Below are 21,395 nucleotides of genomic sequence, written 5' to 3' on the forward strand. Positions count from 1 at the left end.
GCCGACCGTAGGAGGAGGCCTTTGGCGTTTGAGGTAGGTGATCATGTCCTTTTGAAGATATCACCTAGACGAGGCCTGATGAGGTTTGGGAAGAGTGGAAAGTTATCCCCTCGGTTTATTGGTCCTTTTGAGATCCTTGAGAAGATAGGTGAGGTTGCTTATCGGTTGGCCTTACCGCCGCAGTTGTCCGGAGTGCATGACGTGTTTCATGTGAGTATGCTTCGGAAGTATGAGCCAGATCCATCACATGTGCTGGATTGGACCGATTTAGAGGTAGATGAGGATGCCTCGTATGAGGAGAGACCGGTTCGGGTCTTGGATAGGCGGGATCAGGTCCTGCGTGGCAAGACCATTCCTTTGGTGAAAGTCTTGTGGAAACATCACGGAGTGGAGGAAGCCACTTGGGAACGTGAGTTGGAAGTCCATGAGAAATATCCGGACTTGTTTGTTGATGTGTGATCTTGTATTTAAATTTTACATTATGTTGAACTTAAGAGCTTTTATATATGTCTTAAGTTGTAAAACATTGAAAATGTTTTTGATTATTGGAAGTATGTTTGGAACTTGCCTCATATGGAAGTTGAATGTGACACTATATGTGTTGAATATATTGTTAAAATTGGAAGGATAGTGCATAATGTTGATGCATGTTGAAAATACATATGTTGTTTACATATTGTGATATGTCTCTTGTTAAAGGGATGGGATGACCGGTAATGGGTCGAATTGTTGAATGTTAAAATGTAACATTGTTCAAAATGGAGGAAAACTTGTTTTTGAAAAACTTGTGTTTAATTTCGGGGGCGAAATTCTTTAAGGGGGGGAGGTTATAGCGATCCCGGGTTTACCCTTGTTATACCGTGATCCGGACATGTGTCCGTGGATGTTGGTAGTTGTTTATTATCTTGTTTACATCCTTTCTTACTTTGTATTTGAGTTATAGGATGTGTTGAGCGGTTTTGTTTCAGGTTGGTTGAGTTTAGAAACCAAAACTAGTTGCCTAGATTTTTGGCCTGTCCGCTCGAGCGGAGGTGTTGGCGCTCGAGCGGGGAATACATTCATCCAGTATCTTGTTGTGCAGTGTTGTGAGCTCGAGCGTAGGGATTGGGAGCTCGAGCGGAGGCCTGGTTCTGCAAAAGTGCTGGGCGAGTGCATTCTGCGCTCGAGCGGGAGGTTGGCCGCTCGAGCGGAAGTCTGTGAGTGGACGCTCGAGCGGGGTGTTTTACGCTCGAGCGGAAGACTGGGTTTAAGTCCCGAAATTGTGACTTTTCAAATCACTTTTTCACTGTCTCTTCTCTCTCGTACTTTTCCAAAAACACCATTGTTGAGTCTTTCTCTCTAGATACTACCTTCTCTCTAGGTTTTGATCTAGTAGGAGTGATTTACTCACCTTTGGCCTTTACAAAAAGGTTGTTGATCGTCGAGGGCTTCATTTTAATCTGAAAATCTCGGGTTTTGGAGCACGTTGGGTTTTGTCGTCATCTCCTTTGGGACTCCGAATTTGAGGTAGGGATAACCTACTCCTCTCTATGGGTTTTGTCTTTAAATTTTGGTATTTGAGATGTTGGGCTTGATTTGGTAAATTTGTGAAAGTTTGGGGCTTTTGTGTAATTTTACAAAAGTTGGGGTTTTATTCATAATAAACCTAGATGCATGTTTGGCATAGAAAAATAGAATGATTGTTGAATCATTGATGAAAATGGGACCTAAGAGTTGAAATGGTAATTATGGAAAATGGCCTAATTACATTGTTTAATTAATTGGGGTAATTAATTGGTGAGAAATGGGGAAATGAAATGTTGATTGGATATCCATTTGTGCATTTATTTTCTGTTTTAGAAATAACTGCTTTGGGCTATCGGTGGAGGATAATCGTGATTGTTGTAGACAATGCATGTTGATTAGGCAAACTGAAACTAATCAATGGAATGTGTCATGGAACTTGACAGTTGATAGAATACATTAATTGTGTGTATTGTGTGCTTGTATATAGAACCAATGTGTTTATATACGTTATGTGTAGAGGAGGAGATAGGGGATGTACTCCGCGGTTTAGGGGAAGATAGGGGATGTACCTCTAAACCGGATAGGTATTGGGAGGAGATAGGGGATGAACTCCGTAGACAGAGCTCATATGCTTGTCTAGAGAAGTGAAGATAGAGCTCATATGCTTATCTTTGTGAAGTGTGGATACAGCTTGTATGCTTATCTGTGGATATTGTTGATATACATATCTGTTGTAGAGTGTGGATACAGCTTGTATGCTTATCTGTGGATATTGTTGACATACATATCTGTTGAGAATGTGGGTATAGCTTTTATGCTTATCTGAATGTGAGATATAGTTTTTATACATATCTGTGGAAATGATGATAGAGCTAGCATGCTTATCTGTTGAAAAAGGGAAAATGAAAAGTAATTGGGACTTGTAAGTCGTTGACATAAATATGTAATTTATGTGATTGTATCAGTGTTGACCAACTATCAATTGCTAATGTTTTAGTCATTGTCCATGGTTGGTTTAGTGTATTTCTACTGGGCTGTGGCTCACCCTATATGGGAATATCATTTTCAGGTGCAGGAAGCATGCCACCTCCAAGGACATAGCTGGGAGGCTAGTGGCGGGCATAGTTTTGTCGTTTTACTTTTGATGTATTACATGTAATTTCAAGCCAAGGGCTTAATGTGTAAACGAGTTAAAACTCTTTGTTGTAACCAAGTGTTAACTTGGAAAGCTGTAAGCCCGTAGGGCATTTTGTTATGAGGTTAACATGTAATACTTATGTCTTGGAATTCTAATGAATGAAAGGAATGCGGTTAGTTTAAATGTAAATGCATGTCTTATCTGATGGGTTTATTGTTATTATTTTGAGGGCGTTACATCGGTTGATCCTCAAGCTCGTCTTACCCCCTTTGACGGTTCCCTACCGACTGATGCCACTTTATATCATCAACTAGTTGGCAGTCTTGTCTATCTCACGGTTACTCGTCCAGATATTGCTTATGCTGTCACATTGTCAGTCAGTTCATGGCTGCTCCTCGTTCTCCATACTATGATGCTCTAGTTCGCATTTTGCGCTATCTCAAAGGAACTCTATTTCATGGTCTTCATTACTCCCCTCACTCTTCTGTACAACTGTATGCATTTTCTAATGCCGATTAGGTTAGGGATCCTACTGACCGTCGTTCCACTACTAGGTTTTGTTTTTCCTTGGACAACTCTCTCATTTCCTGGCATAGCAAAGAAACAAACTCTTGTTGCTCATTCTAGTACCGAGGCTGAGTTTCGTGCTCTTACTGACACTACTCAAGAGCTTGTGTGGCTTTGTTGGCTTCTTTCTAACATGGGAGTTTCTCATTCTGCTGCCACCAATCTTTATTGTGACAATCAGAGTGTGATTCAAATTGCACATAACGATGTCTTCCATGATCGCACCAAGCATATTGAAATTGATTGTCATTTCATACGCCAGCATGTTACTAGTGGCCTTATTCATCTTCTCTTTGTTACCTCTATTGATCAGACTGCCGATCTCTTCACCAAAACTCATCTTTCAGGCCGCTTCTCTGATCTCCTCTCTAAGCTCAAGTTGAAATCTGTCTTACCACCTTGAGTTTGAGGAGAGGTGTTAGCTGTATATTATTATACTTATTTATTTGTATTGTAGATATATCTCTATCTCTATGTCTATCTCCTTCTATACTTATCTCAGGGTCCGTTTGAGAAGGGCTTTTCCGGACTTTTTTGGCTATTTTAGCCACAAAAGACAAAATAGGCTATTTTAGCCACAAAAAACAAAACATCACATCCAACCCATAATCATTACACTCTTCTCTCACAAAAAAAGTCAAAAAAGTCAAAAAGCCAAAAAACCCTTCCCAAACCAAGCTTTTTAGCCCAGGCTAAAATAGCCAAAAAGCGAAAAAGTCAACCCACTTCCCAAACGGAGGCTCAATTTCATTGTATCTCTATCTTCTTATGTACTTATCTAGGTTTCTTATCAGCCTATATATACAGGCTTCTACTATTGTATTATTCATTCAATTCAATATATCAGAATTACTCTCATAACATATTTAAACTTTGTTTTCAGCACCCAAAAAAAAATAAAAAATAAAAAACTAGATTTTTAATTAAGGATTTGTTAATGAAAAAGAAAATTTTTAAAAATTTTCTAATATTAAAATTTTATGAGATAAAATACATATAACATTTTTATAGTAATTAAAATTCTTCAATATTTTTATATAAAAACAAAAATTGACATAAAAAATTTTCACTTCAATACAGAAAAATTTCAACTTTTATAGAGAAGTTTTATTAATTTTTTCTTAATAAAACTTTCAGTGCCGATAAATACCGCAAAATACAAATATATATATATATATATATATTTTGTCAATACACTTTTCACAGAGTCCATTGTGATTGTCTCCATTGCATTACTGTCTTTCTCTATAGAGAGAGAGAGGCCTCGCTCCCGAAAAGTAAGAGGCTCAAATAACAAGATATGGATTCAGCTTCAGTTTCAGTTTCAGCATCACAAATTGCTGCGAAATTGAATCTGAATTCCCACCCAGAAGGTGGGTTTTACTCAGAAACCTTCAGAGATTCTTCCATCATTCTCCACACTTCTCAGCTTCCCTCCCAATGTAAGTCCCTTCCCATTTTCAACATCTTTCGGATCTGATCTGGGTATCTCTTCAATCCCTTTTTAATTTTCTTATTTATCTATCTGTCTATGCATTTATGTATATATTCATTGACATGATCTGGGTTCTTAAATTGGCATAGTTATTCTAATATTTTGAAGTCAACCAAAAAAAAAATTGGGTTTTTTTTTTTTCACTTTTGGAATCTACTGTAGTGTTTGATCAGGGAATTTACTTTTCTGGGTTCTCTCCTACATGGAGGATGCATCTAATTAGGGACAATTCGAGCTCGGCTTATTTATGTAATCAAGTTGATTGGAGCCGAGTTTGAGTTTCTCCAATACTTCAAGAGCCAAAGCTTAAGCTCTATTCTTTAAGCTTGACTTGACTTCAGTTTGAGCTCGAACAGCTGAAATAGCACTTGGGTATAGGATTAATCGATTTTTTTACACAAACAATGAAACTAACACACCCTTTCAGGTGTCCCAAACACTTGATACAAAAAAAGAAAACAATAATAGAGGTGAAATCAGAATTATCATCTTACTTAAATAATCTTGATCGACTGAATTTGTTATATTTTTTTGTCTATTTCTTTCACAAAGTCCTGATTTTGGGTTCTCTGCAGACAAGGTTGATCGTCCTGTTAGTACCGCCATTTACTTCTTGCTACCTTCCGGGAGTGTATCACACCTTCATCGTATACCATGCGCAGAAACCTGGCATTTTTATATGGGTGACCCTATTACAGTATGTTCAATACATCATCTTATCTGTAATCCATGCTGATCTAGTCAGTATCTATTTAAAAATTTGATGTAATTCACTCATTAATTGAGATGCCCTATGGAGTTTCACAAACCAATTATAGAAATGAATCGGCTTATAATTGAAAATTGTGAATGGACAGCATGTGAGCATGATTACTGTTGTTTGGTGTTCTTAATGGATTAAACATATTTGCAGCAAGATCTTTTACCCATGACAACACTGCGAAGTATTCTTGTTTGAAATTTCATTTTTGATGACGAGGCATGATCCAAGAAGGATTAAATTTAAAACTAGCCAGCAATCATATATTTTTAGATGTTATTCAAAACAAAAATTGCATAAAATGCATTTAGTTAGCTACTTTGAGAAATAAAGGAAGAAAAAAATTTCCAGATGATTACTGTGTAGCCCCAAATAAAGGACTTTTGACAGGAAGCAGAGTACTTTTCTCCATCTATAGTTTGCTAATCTAAGAAGTGCGGACAGTTCTATGAAGGAGACTTGTCATGCTGGACACCAACACTGGCTTGTCATCCTGGACACGAACACTTTGTAGACACTTGTAAAAGCGTGTCCAACAAATTTTCAACGGGTCTTAATGAAAATAATAAATTCATAATATGAGGCACTTTACCTACACTTCACGGACACTTGAGCAATAATCTTTGAACCCCCCCCCCCCCCCCCCCCCCGCGATGAATCGCTTCATAGTAATAGCATTTTGCATTCTTCTTGATGCAATTTGTGCATTCTAAATATATTTTGAAGTATGTTTAAGATGTATCTATCATGTGTATTTATTATTCTACAAATTAATGTTTTAAGTTATGAAATATATGGTTAGTGTTATGTTGTGTTTTTTATTTTATTTTATTTTATTAACTTTGAATAAACTATCCATATATATAACATATAATAAAGAGTAAATTGTTGAAAAGTCCAAACTAAGAACGGTATAAGGCATTAGATCCAGTGGATATTTTTCTTAGTGAGAGGTCCACTTTTTGTAACATAGTTTGGTGAGAAATTCTTTTTAACATTTTGTTTCTAATTTTACCTCTTAATTTATCTATTGATTTTTTTGACTATTTGTCCAAATTGATATCTATTTGTCCAAATTGATATCAATTTGTTCAATTTTTTCCATTGTTCAATTTTTTTCTTTATCTGTTTAATTTCCTATACAAATTTTAGTATCCATTCATTTTTTTTCTTTCTATCTGTTGAAATTATTTTAATGTATATGTTTTAGTTTTTTTTATCTGTGCAAATTAGAGAGAAGAGAGAGTGAAGATTATTTATTCAATCAAACATTCTTTTTTTTTTTTTTTGGGTGGGGGGGGGGGGTTTAAAATACACAGCTATCTATTTGAAATTCAAAGAGTGATCTATTGGAAATACCAAGCCAATTTTCCTGTTTGTCTATTTCTTATCTGTGCATATTACATACATACATTCATACATACATACATACATACATACATATCTATACCTTTCTCTTTTCTGTACAGATCTGTGCAAATCAAACCCTATCTGTTCAAAAAAAAAAAAATTCTATCTGTTCAACTTTTTTTCTTTTTCCTTTCCCTATTTGTGTAATCTGTTTCATCATTATCATCATCATTAACAACAACAATAACAACAACAACAACATCATCATCAACAATAACAACAAAATAACAACAACAACATTATCATCAACAGTAAATCCTAATCTCATCTTCCCCAAACCCTAGCATGTTCAACATTTTCTATCTTTTTTTCAACATATATTAGCCAAACCCATATCCAAATCCAGATCTGGACATTTCTAGGAATCCAAATCTAGATCTGAGCCTTATTTCTACAGAATGAATCAAATCAAATTCCATTAAACCCTAATTTCATCAAATTCTTCAATTTTCTTGAATTCACACACACACACACACACACACAGACTTTTGTCTTGACCTCGCCAAAGCCGGCTGCAAGGTCATTGCGGTGGCTCGGTGAATCGACCTGCTCATGGATTTTAACTTCGTATGTGTTTGTACATATATATACTTACACAAAAAATTGTTTATAATTACAGTCATTACTGTGATGTTTTGGTGGCGATTGCTCTCTCTGACATGCACGAGTGTGAGTCCAAAAAGAATGTGAAGAGATTCAAAGGCGAAATTACATCTCAAAATGTTAAAGATCTGAGCTTTCAAGACCAACCCAGATCACCTTTTCGCTTTTTTATGTACGCTATGTTCTTCCTAGTAGTAACAATTGTATGCATATATATACACACATAAATGTATAAATTGCTTTTATATAGGTGTAGTGCGTGAAAATATACTCACGTATCAAATTTATGTGTCTATACCCAGAATGTTTGTCATAAATTTTATCTAGAATGGTAAAGAATTGTTGAGATTGAATTGGTGTTAGATCTTGATCAAACTGCAGAGGATCTCAGGCGAGGATCTTGATCAGACCGCGGTGGCGGCAATCGAGCAGCAATCTTCGATTCTAAACCCTAGAAATCGACCGGTGAAGGAGATCAGACTCCGATCTAAGGCAGAGCAGAGCTAAGACCCTGAAATTGCTGAGTGGTTGATCTTAAACGATCTTGGTTAGGGAAGATGGCGGTGGCGAAGGGGAATTGGAGAAGAGGAGTTGTAGAGAGAGTGAGTGAGAGGAGTTAGAAAATGATTTGTTTAAAATGTATATAATATATATATATGCACAAGGTATCTTGATCATTCCACATTGTCTTACCCTTATGGACATAATAAATTAGGGCCTGGACCTTTAGGCAAGAATAATCTAAAATTGGATTTATCGCCAGAGCGCCCTATAATAAATTTATAAAAATATAAAATTTTAACGTCTCCGAAGCATGTAATGTCCTGCATTTTTTTAAAATTGTCATGTTGCTGTGTCCGTGTTGTGTATCCATGTCTGTGCTACCTAGGTTCGCTTTTACTTATTTGCATTCCTGTCTCAATTGTATTCTTACACCACCTTCTCTTTCAGGTAATGGAACTGAATGATAAAGATGGTACTGTCAAGTTAACATGCATCGGATCCAATCCAATGGTAGAAAATCAGCACCTGCAGTACACGGTACCTCCATACATTTGGTTTGGTGCATTTCCAACAAAGGACATCGACATTGACTCAGTAAGTGGAGCAGCAGTCAAAACTCCACCGAGGGATGGTGAGGAGCACTTTTCCCTGGTAGGATGCACCTGTGCTCCAGCCTTCCAGTTCGAGGATTTTGAACTGGCAAAACGCTCTGAGCTTGTTTCACACTTTCCGAAATATGAATCTCTCATTAAGTTGCTCACCTATGCTGAGTGACTGAGAGTTAATTTGTTTGAACTTTACAGGGGATATGTTTTTTAATATAAAAAAATTAGACATTTCCACAGTTCAAACTAGTTGAGCTATGAGCTGTTTAAACTCCATACTGTAATAGGACCCTTACGGCTGGGAGCGTTTTAAAATTTCTTTTCTTGCTTAATCTGTGTTTGGTTCAACTAAATTATGTTTGTGACCATTGTAATGGTTATAAATGTTTTGTTTTTTTCCTTCTTCCAAAATCTTTGGTGCTATCATGACGGCATCTTGTGTTTATGGCAACATCTCACGCCTCATAAGCTATAAATAGAAATATTGATCCTTCGTTGAATGACTTTCTAGTTAGATCGTTCCTCTGTTTTAGCTTGGTATCTCATACAAATTCTGACAATTGATTGAGTGAATAAATCAACTTCAAAGTAGATTTGTTGTGCAAATAGTGCATTATAGTTGGTGGCCGCCCACCTGGTTGGGGTGGCTCCTCCTTTGTGAGTAAACGGGAAACCTAACGCTACGAACTTGAGGAAAGGTTACACCACAGTAGTAGGAGCATTAAGACCAGAGCCCCCACCTCGAAAGAGTGGTTCATGCATGCCTTGCTCCAAGGGTTCAATCTTCTACCAAGCTAGAGCAACAAGTTGCATGCTAAATAGCCAGTAGGTAGTCTCATTTGCAGGCCCAAAATCGATCTATTTAAAGCACAATCATAAGTGATAAATATACTCCTTAAAGATACAAATAGTTATCGATCTATTTAAAGCACAATCATAAGTGATAAAATATACTCCTAAAAGATACAAAATCTTGATTCATATATATACGCCTTTCTTTTACAGATATTTGGCTATTAGGCATTCTACATGAGGCCATTACCAAAAATGAATCTAGAGCGATTACAACAAAATAGTCTTCATGTTACAAATGAATTGAGAATGATTACAACAAAATTGCTGCTCCATGCGATAATCCATTAGCGAAGAATGACAATGATGTTTTTAGTGTAAAATGCAAAAAAGCTCCCATGATCAGGAGAGATTATAGACAAGGCAATAAACATCTTTCTCGGCATAACTGGAAAGAATTCAAAGACCTAGTATACCACAGATGGTGAAACAGCCATGTATACAACTGACAACTACTAGCCTTTCCCCAAATTCGCTGGTTTAAATCTTTGAAAGAATAGCTATTTTCCCTTTGCATCTTATCTTTTCCCATTTGGTTGTTTTGTTTAAGAGAATCAATCGAAGAGAGCTGGGGGTTCCAAGAACCCACATGTGTGCCCCCCCGCGCGCGCGCGAGAGAGAGAGAGAGAGAGAGAGAGATGTTTAAGCAATAACTGCTAATCAAGATCAAGAAACTCCATTCTCTTTCTCATGGAGCCTTTCAAATCTGTGGCTTCCCTTTCAGCCTTCTGAACCTAGAGAGTGAACAACATGAAATGAATAAGCCAAAACCATTAAACACCACAAAGGTCATAAAAATTTTCTATCAACTAAAATCAAATAAAACCACATCTTATTTAGTTTTGTTTTAAAAACGGTTTTCTAGTTTATTGTTTTTCTTTTTGTCTTAATGATTTTTACAAAAAAAAATTCCTTACTTTAGTCAATTTTCTTATATAAACTTTTTTCATGATACGATGTTTACAAGAATGTTTGTCAAAAAAGCAAAAACCAAACGTGTAAGCACACAAGCATCACGTGTGGACAAGGAAGAGTGGCTCAATTAGGCAATAATATTAGGATGACTTCATTTTCTTATCATATTTTATTTATCATCTAACATAACACATCCATTATCATCGGTACAATGAGCAAGTGTGGCATGTCAAGTGGTAAAAATATATATATATATATAATACCCTAGTATTATTGCTTAACTAAGTTATGTATTTCAAAAATTGACGCATAAATACTAAAAAATTGTAAGAATTCATTGAGTTGAACTGATTCAGCCCTTGGTAATAGATAGGAAACCTTCCTCCCACTAGATTGTGAAGAGGCCAATTCCCGTGACTAGAATTCATGCCACGGTGCTAGGAGCAGATAGCACTTGCTATCGCTCCAAGTCACAACCTCTAACAATCTAAAAACTACAAAAATAGATATGTTTGATAGAAATAACTATCTTTATCAACCATTAGAACTTACCCTTTTCATCTCGGCTGCTGACACTTGAATCATATGAGAGGGAAGCTCCTCTTTACCCGAGTCCTATACAATGAGCAGCAAAACTAAGAATGACAAGAAATTTCACTTTAGTGGTTAATTAACAATAGCCGAGTATCAAAAAGTAGAGATAACAGACAATACCAGCTCTCCTATTAAGACAACATTCTCCCCGCGGATTACATATAGACCTAAGGGAATGTCGGAATAAAGATCTCCAACTATAACCCGCTCACATGCCCCTTCTAAAACAACATTTGCTGCAAAGGGAAAGGAACTTCAATCAATACCTTGTGATTTTTTCCCTATATTTCTTTTAATTAATTTTTTTTTAAAAAAGTAACCCATAGAACTCAGTATTTTGTGAGACTAGGTGATTGTACCAAATTGATCAAAAGAACGAAGTATTCCCAAGAGCTTCCGACCATCACGCAACAAGACCAAAAGCTTTTCTGTATAACAAATAAAAAAAGGAAAAGCAAAATTCAGCAACATTTCAAAGCACAATCTAATTAGTGTGAAATAAAAACCTTAATGCAAAAATAATAGTAAAATACAAATACTCAAAAGCAGAGGTTCCATTGTGACGATCCAGTGGGGACGGCAAATTGAACCTGATGAGCAAAGGGGTTGGTTGCTCAAGTGGTTATATCTCTAGGCGAGAGAAGGAGGTTTGGGGGTTAAGGTTATGAAGAACCATCAAATGCCCGGTTCTACTAACATACATACTTACACGCCAACAAAGAAGCATCGAATGCCTGGTTATATTAACATACTAATCAGCTAACATTTTACAGAATGCCCCAAAAAAAAAAAGCGGAGGTAGGATTGAATGAATGAAAACCACAATAAAGCACAAAGTGCAGCAAAAATTGGAATCAGACGGTAAAACCAATATAGAACATAATGATAATATGTTCCAAGTAAATTTTGTAAAGCACTTAAGCATCCAAAACTCAAAGTTGTCAGTGTACACACAGACATCTATCATATACATATTGTATGCATAACTATGTATAGTGTTCAGAATCCGTAACAACACTTAACCAAGATTGGTGGGATGCGAAAAACAAAGAAGAAAAAACATAAATGAATTGAAAAGCACGTGTGCACACAAAGATCACAAGATTTACAAAGTTCACCCCAAACTAGGTTATGTCCATGGTCGTTGCAGTTCTACTATGGTAGAAGGTTACACGAGAAATACAGTTGCCCCTCAACTACATAAACATAGAAAAAAGGGCAATAGGTTAAAGAATCTCTAAACCTTGCTCTTTTTCTTCTTTTTTTCTTTTTTTATCAAATTTGAGTGAAATTTTGGTTAAAAGCTTGATTTGATATAGAACACTCCAATTCTTACTCACTTTTTTCATCAAATCTTTTTGCAAAATTCCAAACTTATCCTAAAAACCTATTTTAACCATTTTTTTGTGAAAGAAAACCACATCCAATCTTACTCTTTTCAAAATTTCATCAAATTTGAGTGAAAATATGACTATTGGGGATTTGATAATGGATTTGGTTCATCCTAGATTTGGTGAAAAAATCACCTCTCCTTTGATTTGATACATATTTGATGAAATAGTTGAAGCACACTTTTAGCCAATTTTTTTTATCAAATTTGAATTTGATAAAAACAAATTGATGAAAGATTGGAGATACCACAAGTATGAAATAACAAGTGATTAGTGTCCAATACCACTACCCCAAATATATATAGATACATACGTATTTAACACATCTAGAGAAAGAAACACACAGAGAGAGAGAGAGAGAGAATATACTGTCAAGATAGCTTGCAAGTGAGGTGGAAAGGAAGATATCATCTGGGCCTGACCAAGACATGGACCTCAACCTGCTTCTGTGTTTCCAAAATCACCAAAACTTTTTCTGTAACCCCAAGAAATGGCATTGGCAACAAAATAAAGCTTCTGATCACAACTTCAACTTCAATTCATATACTCCAATCTGAACATACCCAATATTTCAAAAAAAAAAAAAAAAAGGCTCAAGTGTTTGGCTCAATACTCAAAAACATATAACAGTTGAGAGAACCATGAATTTGAGAAGACTTTTTCTTATAGAGATATTAGAACTAGGGTTTTAAAGTTGTTGAGCTAGCATTTAGGCCGGTGATTTTGGCAGAAAGACAATATCTTTTTATAAGCTCTTTGTCCCATAAGTCACTGCTTTCACAATGTCAACCAACCATACCATAAAGTCCCTCCCTCCCTTGGACATGTAAAATATTAGTGATACACAACACATATCTATGTCAATTATATTTTATAGGGGTAGTTTAGTCTCCGTCCCATTTTGTTAGTCTACTATTTTATTTTGAAATATTTTAAAATGATAGTCTTATTTAAAATGTCAAAATAAAAAATATTTAATTTTTCAAAATTATTTCTTTTGAGTAATTATAAATATTAAAAATTTAAAAAGATAGGAGTATTAGTAAAAAAAAAATTTAAAATTTAAATTTAAGTGTAATAAAGTTAGAATCCACAAAAAAAGACCAAATTGGGATGTAGGGAGTAATTTTTTTTATAATGAGCAATTTTAGTTTCTCATCAAATCTCAAAACTTTTTGTGGAAAAAAAAAATTAAGTTTAACGTGATTTGTCTTTTTTACTGTTTTTTTCAATTCTCATCATTTACCTTATTAATTATTTAAATAAGTAACGAGAAACTTTGTTCTCTTTATTTCTTTTTTTTTCTTTTTTTCTTCACTGAACCCCTTAATCCAAATGGAGTATATAAACAATTTATCTAATCCGTTCATATACTTTGTGCGTTTAATTTTGTATTTAAATTTTCTTCTTCATCAAATTTCTCTTTTACACCCACAATTCCTTTAATTACCAGCAAAAAAAAAAAAAAAAAAAACAAAAGAAAGAAAAGGTGTAAGTAAATTGGGTGTTTGGGAAGTAGGTATTTTTTAGGCTTTTTGACTTTTTGACTATTTTAGTAGACTATTTTAGTTTTTGTGTTTGGAAATATAGGATAGATTTTTATTTGAGTTGTTATATTGAAAAATGTGTTTAAAATGATGTTTGAAGTTGAAATGACAAATTTGTCCCTAATCTCACTTTTTCCAAAATTAGTTTAAAGGGGGAAAATTGACATTTCAACTTATGGGACTAGGCTATCACTACACTGTCGACGTGAAAGTGTAGGCTGCCACTACTGGCTACTTTTCTTTCTTTTTTTTAATATAAATTATTGGTTTAGGATACTATTGAGGCTATTTGACTTTTTTAGTGTTTGAGATTATTTTAGCCTCAAACTTGAGTTCCAAACACCCCCTATATAAGAGGTCAAATTATCTTTTGACACCTAGATATTTTTGATTTTTTTTTTTTTTTCCATGTCTCAATATCTCAAACAACTTTTAACCACATAATGTAATTTTAATCAACTTTTAAATTAAAGAACTCACATATGTCTCAGGATCTTCCATATCTTTATATTTTAATACTTCTCTTTATCATATGATTAGATTAAAGAAATTCATCCTATAAAATGTCTTCAATTAAGTCACATATAAAATTCTAAGTAAAGAATCTAGACCCTTGCCAATACAGTAAATCCAAGTTGTGCTTGAAAGTGGGTTGAGTAACCTCCATTCCAATAATCATATATTTCAAAGTTGTGCTAAGATGAGAATAGCAAGGATGTATTTGTTTTAAAAAAATAATACTAAGGTGGTCCCAATAGCCATGCTAGTGGTTGATATGACTCACTACCCTGTATTTTTCTTTCCATTTTACTTTAATAAATAATTTTGTTCACTAACTTTTTATTTTGATAGACAATATTATTCACCTTTTCATTTGATTCATTCTTTCTATTAGGATTCATTGTTTTGAATTCCACTGAGAATGTTATGATGCGCACTTATGAAAAAAAGTATAATTTCTCTCATAAAATGTATAGTTTTTATCATAAAAAATAAAATTCTTTCATCACAAAAAATATAATTTTTTTTTCTCACAAAAGTGTAACGAACTTTTAGGTGCACATCATAATTTCAAAATTAATAATTTTCATTACAAATATCATAACTTTCATCTCACAAAATACATAACTTCTCTCACAAAAAATATAAATTTTTCTATAATGTGCAAGTGCACAATGTAACCTCTTCCCCACTTAAAATAGTAGATTCTAGTGGAAGGATTAATAGATAAAAATATTCAATAAAGAAAACTCAATAAAATCGAAATCCATTTTGATAATGGATTGTAATATAAATATAATTCATATTATGCTACAGGAAAATTAATGGATGCTGTAATATATTTTGGTTATTTAACTTGAAGGGTTGAATTAAAAATATGAGGGCCCAATCTGTAATAATTGAGTTGATGATGCTAAGTCCCTCACATCAAATCATGCTTAGTGCCCCCACATGAACCACATTAAAACATTTAAATTTGCATGTTTTAAAGTCAGCCTAATTTTAGGGGAACAACTGGGTAAAATTCAATTAGGAATTAAGATTTTTATTTTTTTTTAATTTTTTTGGCAATTAGGAATTTAGATTACTTCTTCTCTGCATTTTTTTTTTTTTTTGAATTTGATTGATTCATTGAATTTTTATTTTATTTTTTTGATGTAGACAATTTTAAAAATTAATATAATTTAAGGTAAATTATAAATATATTTCTTGAGATTTATTAAAAATATGAATTTCTCCTCACATTTTGCAAATTACAAAATACTCACTTTTTAGAATTTTTCCTATAACTGATCTAATAGGAAGAAGAAAAAAATTACGCAAATATTCTCTTATGCCGAAATGAAATTATCATATTACCCTTATTTTCATTCACTCACTAGCAAATCCCTCCCTTTACACTTGCACAATATTCTCCAATCCTCCTCAAGGACACACCAAATGCTTGTAGACACTAATGATGGTGATATTGATCAAGAGTGGAAAAGGGCAAAGTAGTATTACTAGTTGATAGAAAATGGGGAATAAGGAAGGTGAAATAAGAAAAAGAAAAAGAAAAAGAAAAGTGTTTAACTGCTAAAAAAAATTGTTAATTACATCATATACTCTGTTAGTTTGTCTTAACGGTTGATTGGAAACCCTAAAAGGTGAGATGTAATTTCTTAAGCATGAAGAAATAATTTGTATTTTCAATAAATTTTAAGGAATGTATTTATAATTTATTTTATGATCTACGTGGACTTAGAAGAAACCATAGAAGGAGATAAGTGATTGTTGATTCTAGAATCAAGCCTAAGTGAATTGTTTGGATCCTAATTTAAAGTAGAAAAATGCTTCCTACCCCCAACTGGGGGTGACACCCAGTGAGGTGTCAGCTGGGGGTTGGAAGGAAAAAAACAGTTTTTCTTTTTTTTTTTTTTTTGATTTTCGACCAGTGGGGGTCGCGCCCCCAACCAGTGGGGGCGCGCCACGTCACTGGGGGCGCGACCCCCCACTGGGTGTAGGGAGCATGGTTGTTTAAAGTATTTTCTAGATCAATGATTATACTAAGGCCTGGTTTGGTTTGGGGTGTTTTAAAAAAGTCAAAAAATTATTAAAAAAAAAAAGTAAAAAAGTTATCATTATTCACAAATTAAAAATATTAAAAAATTAATATACATAATATTTTAATCAAACAAACTTTACACAATTTTCGAGACTAAATTGACCCTTTAGTACCGTGAGGGAAAAAAAAAAAAGAATTACATATATAAAATCACTAAGTTAGATGGAAATATTGGGCCCATGGGGACCCATCACAGGTCCTGTTTTGATAATCTAAATCAATATGTAGAACTCGTCCAGAACTATATGTTTATAAAAAAATCACGTTAATCGAAAATCGCTAGCTACATGATCAAATCAGTTATCTATAAAAAATGGATAATGTTATAGTTAACAGTTGACAAGAAAAACTTACACGATCAGATAGCTATCGATATCCAATCAATGTGATTTTTTATAAGCATATAGTACTCGACGAGTTCTACACATTCAACGGTTCCGATTAGCAAAACGAGACATGTAGTGGACCTCCACGAGCTGAACAATACCGTCCAATTTAAACCCGAAAAGTAGGTAATCATTTCCCATCTCATACCAACCCACTAGCCTGCCCAATATGTACGGCCGAATCCACTAACTTCTCCTACAAACTTATTTATACAATTTTTTAATACACATTTTTTCGTAAAAAATCAAAAAGTCAATCCAAATATTTATCTTTTTTTCCTCAACTTTTTAGTTTAAAAAGACAAAAAATACATTTATTTAGAACACCCCAAACAACCCCTAAATAGCCACTTTACATGTATTAGTCGTACCATAGGTGATTAATTTATGTGTTGGCATTCAAAGACCCTGTTTGGTAGAGCTGTGGGAAAGTGCTTATAATTTATGCCTTAACAGCTTATATCTTATAAACTATGAACATAAACTGATTTCTGACTTATAAATTAAGCATCTCCTGCCCCACTCAAAGAATAAGCTGATTTCTGATTTACAAAAAGTTATAAGCTGCATTGTTAAGTTAAACCAAACACATCAAAATAACTTAAATTAAGCTGAAAGCTGAAATAAGCAGTTTTTAAGCTGCCCCAAACAGGCACAAAATGATTGTGACACCGCTTTTGCTCAACAACCCCATACAAATTTTTAAATGAGTGATTTTTGTTAGGGAAGTGCTTGCTTTCATAAAATGCTACATGAAGCCTCTAATGATTTGCCTACTGTTTTTTTTAGACGGTTTAATGATTTGTCATTTCTCTCTTAAATAAGAAAACTATTTAAAAATTGATTAATGATAAATAAATAAATCATACATAATTTTTTTAATAAAATGATACTTGATGATACTATTTGTCTCTGATAAACAGGTCGGGCTAATCCACGCCTCCCACACTGTTGTCCGATCGCTGAGCCCATTGAGAAACCTGCACAAAAGTCCAACGGGGAACAGGAGTCCCCCAGCGAACCCTCCGACGAGCAAGTTAGAGAAGAGATATTAATGAAATACAAAAGTATGATAGTGATAAAGAACTTAACCTTCTTTTTGTCTTAGAAACCTACTTATATCCTTTTTTTCATCATTTCCTTGTCCACTAACCTGTCATGTTGGCCGAAAGTCTATGTTCTAGCTTGCCTTATTCATGATGAGGCTGTTCTGTTCCGACGTGAAGGAGTTATCGTATTAAATGCTGCAGGGAACCTCATTAATGGCTAATGTATGGTGCAATAACTCTGTAGGATCTTCATCTGCTTATGTGGCTGGTTCTTCTCTTGACAAGTGTTTAGATGTCATTGGTTTTTTATGCAACGTTGGGTTCCAATGATGTTGGGCTTTAGTATTTGAATCATGCATTGGGCTTTAAGTGGTGGGCCAAAAGCCCCTATGTGCCTACTTATGTCAGTAGTCCCCCATTCTTAAGTGCAGCTTCAATCCAACGAAGGGAATAAGGAAGGAGATAGGGGTTGTGGGTGGTCGAGTGAGAGAAGACCGACCGGGAGATGGGAAGACTGACCAGGAGATAGGGCGACCGCGAAGGGTGACCGAGGGAGGAGGCCGACGAGGAGGAGGGCCGACCTCGAAGGGTGACCGAGTGAAAAGGCCAACTAGAAGAAGGGTCGACCGCAGAAGGTGATCAAGTGAGGAGGCCGACTAGGAGAAGGGTCGATCGCGGAGGGTGACTGAGTGAGGAGGCCGACTAGGAGGAGGGCCGACCACGAAAGGTGACCAAGTGAGGAGGCCGACGAGAAGAATGGCCGACCACGAGTGGTGACCGAGTAAGGAGGCCGACGGAGAGGAGGGCCAACCTCGGAGGGTGACCGAGTAAGGAGGCCGTCTGGGAGGAGGGTCGACCGCGGAAGGTGACCGAGTAAGGAGGAAATGGCGGCGCGCGGGGCTCGAGGAGCGGCGGGGCACGTGGTGATGTGAAGTGGAATAGACAAGGTAGGGGAAGAGGGTAGTGGATCGTGGTCATACACGTGGCATAATCCCCCAATAGTGGAGGTGATGCGTTAGCAGGAAGCGAAGGGATAGGGTAATATAAGGCATTAAAAATGCGGGGGCAGAAGTTTTTGAAATTTTTCAAACTGGCGAAATTTAATCACGACCCTTGGAATATAGGCAAACCGTGAACATTTGGAGTTATTCGCTTTACTTACCTTATAGTAAAAAATCAACGCATCCCAGAAATGAACTCATTTGTTTCGTGTGACATGCCTCTACAACACTTTATGAACTTCCTTATGCCAGCGTCCGAAACGATACGTAGACACATAAGAGGAATGGCTCGAGATGAAGTGCCAACCATGAGGCTAGACTCATTGGGAGAAGATGACGCAGTGGAGTTGGTGGAACAGTACCGAGCAGAGCGGAGGGAGGAAAAGGGAGCGGGACAAACGGCGCGGGCTCTCCCGGTGACGATGATCGTAGCCGCTAGGCCAATTAGCCAAGTGGAGCTGGACCACTGGCACACTAAGGCCGACAAGTCCACGTTTACGGAAGAGGAGTTGGAAGAGGTACGAAGGAATGACCAAATCCTGGCAGAGGTAGAGCTGAGCCTGCCCACATCTAAGGGGAGGCCGGCAGAATTCACGTTGTATGAGGAGGCATTGCGGGGGGGGTTGAGGTTGCCACTTCCCCAAATAGTGGTGGACGCACTTAAAAACCGAGAAGTGGCGCCAGGGCAGCTGATGCCCAACGCATGGAAGATACTGATGGCTTGCGCGGTGTCATGGCCATGAGCGATCGGGGAGGCGGCTATTATGGTGGAGGAATTCTTCTCCTGCTACAAAGCCTCCGGTCAACAAGAAATGTGGGTGACTTTGCAGGCGGTGGCGGGTCGAGGTCTAGTGGCAGGCTTGCCATTTTCGGTGAAGGGGTGGAGGCTGATATGGTTTTATGTATCAGCGAATGGTGGGGGAGGAGTTCACACAATGCGGAGAGTCCCCACAAAGTCGGTGGAGCCAAGGCTGGATGCGGAAGCTGAGAACAGTGTGAAGGAGTGGAGGGAGAAGAAGGGGGTGAGGTAGGATAACCTGATCCTACCTTCAACCTTGTTTGCCTTGAGACCTGGGCCGCAGCCGACGAAAGAGGATCTGGCGAGGGAGGAGCTAGAGGCGCGGAAGAAGGCGGAGGAGGTGGAAAAGCGGAGGGTGTTCGCTAAGGCGGACAAGTATAAGGAGGCACAGTTGGGGCCTGCACCAAAACTGGTGATGAGGGAGCGGGTCCAACCGCGTCCCAAATCGTTGGGAGACAAAGACTTAACGGACTTTGCCCCACTGCCGCCCCTAGTGGACCCACTGAAGGAGAGAGGCAAAAAGGAGGTGGAGGCAGTGTTAAAAAAAACGAAGAAAAAGAAGAGGGTGGCGGCAAAGGGGAGTAAGCACACCCCTATTGTGAAGAAAATAAAGGGTGAGAGAGCGGAGGAGGCTCTAGAAAGGGAGACTGCCCAAGTGGGGAAAGAATATATGGGCACAAGTGTCTAAATGCTGAAAGAAAACATAGGTGCAAGCGCCCAAACTGTGACAATAGTGGGACCTGTGGTAGAAGTGTCGCCCAGTCCTAGTGAAGGGAAGTCTAGCATTAGCAAACCGAAGACGAGCGTCGTGTTAAAGACCGCCATGTACCATGCGCGTGCTTTGGCAGACCGGTCGACAAAAGAAGGGGGGAAGCCAAGGTCACAACCGACCGCCTCATTGGAGTGGTGAAGGATGCGGCCGTGCAGTCGATGGCGCGGTTGACGGAGGCCGACCTCCTGAGAGGATTTTGCTCAGCCCAGATGGAGGCGGCGACCCTGGCGACTGCCTTGATGAATAAAGCAGCGCGCGCGAAGGTGGAGGTAGAGCCACTAAGGACTCAGCTGGAAGAGACAAAGACGCAGCTACAGAACCTAAGGGTTGAGACAACGGACTAGAGGAGGGCCACTCCGAGTGCATGCGCAAAGGGGCTGGAGTATGCGCAAAGGGCGAAGAACATAGAAGTATTGGCGTTGGTGCAGAGCTACTCAGCAGAGCGAGCTGGTGCCGAGCTCCTCGCAACCAAATTAGAGCTGGAAATGGAGTGCCACAAGGCAGTGTTGCTAGAGTTCGAGTTGGCGGGCGAGAAAAGGAAGCTAGAGCAGGTCCAGCAAGCCTGCACCACCGCCAATGAGAGGTGGGAGGAGGCCATGACCAGCAACGAAGAATTGCGTGACTAGGCGATCAAAGACAAAGAAGAGGTAGATGGTCGGATCACGAAGTTGGAGAAGGCCCTGGCAGAGGAGAAGGCCAAATTGGCATCTGAGAATGCGGCATACCCCGACTTGTATACAGCGGCCGTAGAGCAATTCAAGGGGTCCGCTGACTTCCAGATGGCCATTGATGCCGCTGTCGTCAATAGCTTGGCGAAGGAGGGGGATGGGGGGGTTGGGTCGTCGAGAGCGGCCGCTGGAGGTAGGAATGAAGAGGAAGTGATCTAAAGCTTCCAG

The 21,395-nt window shown here is 37.4% G+C and overlaps 2 protein-coding genes across 2 annotated transcripts; one reads left to right on the forward strand and one right to left on the reverse strand.

The window, feature by feature from the left end:
• The first annotated feature begins 4,377 nt into the window (after window positions 1–4,377).
• LOC114319164 (RmlC-like jelly roll fold protein) lies at window positions 4,378–8,920 on the forward strand. Its single transcript, XM_028266163.2, has 3 exons — window positions 4,378–4,653; window positions 5,282–5,403; window positions 8,431–8,920. The coding sequence occupies exons 1-3, from the start codon at window positions 4,512–4,514 to the stop codon at window positions 8,755–8,757; spliced, it is 591 nt and encodes a 196-aa protein (XP_028121964.2). The 5' UTR covers window positions 4,378–4,511; the 3' UTR covers window positions 8,758–8,920.
• Window positions 8,921–9,539: 619 nt separating this feature from the next.
• Window positions 9,540–13,196, reverse strand: LSM1A (Small nuclear ribonucleoprotein family protein). Its single transcript, XM_028266164.2, has 5 exons — window positions 12,710–13,196; window positions 11,309–11,377; window positions 11,070–11,185; window positions 10,908–10,970; window positions 9,540–10,174 (listed from the first exon to the last, which is right to left on the reverse strand). The coding sequence occupies exons 1-5, from the start codon at window positions 12,768–12,770 to the stop codon at window positions 10,097–10,099; spliced, it is 387 nt and encodes a 128-aa protein (XP_028121965.2). The 5' UTR covers window positions 12,771–13,196; the 3' UTR covers window positions 9,540–10,096.
• Between the last annotated feature and the right edge of the window lie 8,199 nt (window positions 13,197–21,395).

This window comes from Camellia sinensis, chromosome 4, assembly GCF_055761805.1.
Source record: "Camellia sinensis isolate YWXY chromosome 4, ASM5576180v1, whole genome shotgun sequence".
Lineage (NCBI taxonomy): Eukaryota > Viridiplantae > Streptophyta > Magnoliopsida > Ericales > Theaceae > Camellia > Camellia sinensis.

What these genes read in the sequence shown, in the direction of transcription:
- LSM1A (XM_028266164.2), bottom strand. Translation starts at nt 12,770, where the DNA reads ATGTCTTGGTCAGGCCCAGATGATATCTTCCTTTCCACCTCACTTGCA. An exon ending in ACTTGCAAGCTATCTTGACA is followed by an intron (nt 11,378 to 12,709) that starts GTATATTCTCTC and finishes TTTGTTATACAG; the next exon opens with AAAAGCTTTTGGTCTTGTTG. An exon ending in CAGCAGCCGAGATGAAAAGG is followed by an intron (nt 10,175 to 10,907) that starts GTAAGTTCTAAT and finishes TTCACTCTCTAG; the next exon opens with GTTCAGAAGGCTGAAAGGGA.
- LOC114319164 (XM_028266163.2), top strand. Translation starts at nt 4,512, where the DNA reads ATGGATTCAGCTTCAGTTTCAGTTTCAGCATCACAAATTGCTGCGAAA. An exon ending in TTCTCAGCTTCCCTCCCAAT is followed by an intron (nt 4,654 to 5,281) that starts GTAAGTCCCTTC and finishes GGTTCTCTGCAG; the next exon opens with ACAAGGTTGATCGTCCTGTT. An exon ending in ATATGGGTGACCCTATTACA is followed by an intron (nt 5,404 to 8,430) that starts GTATGTTCAATA and finishes CTTCTCTTTCAG; the next exon opens with GTAATGGAACTGAATGATAA.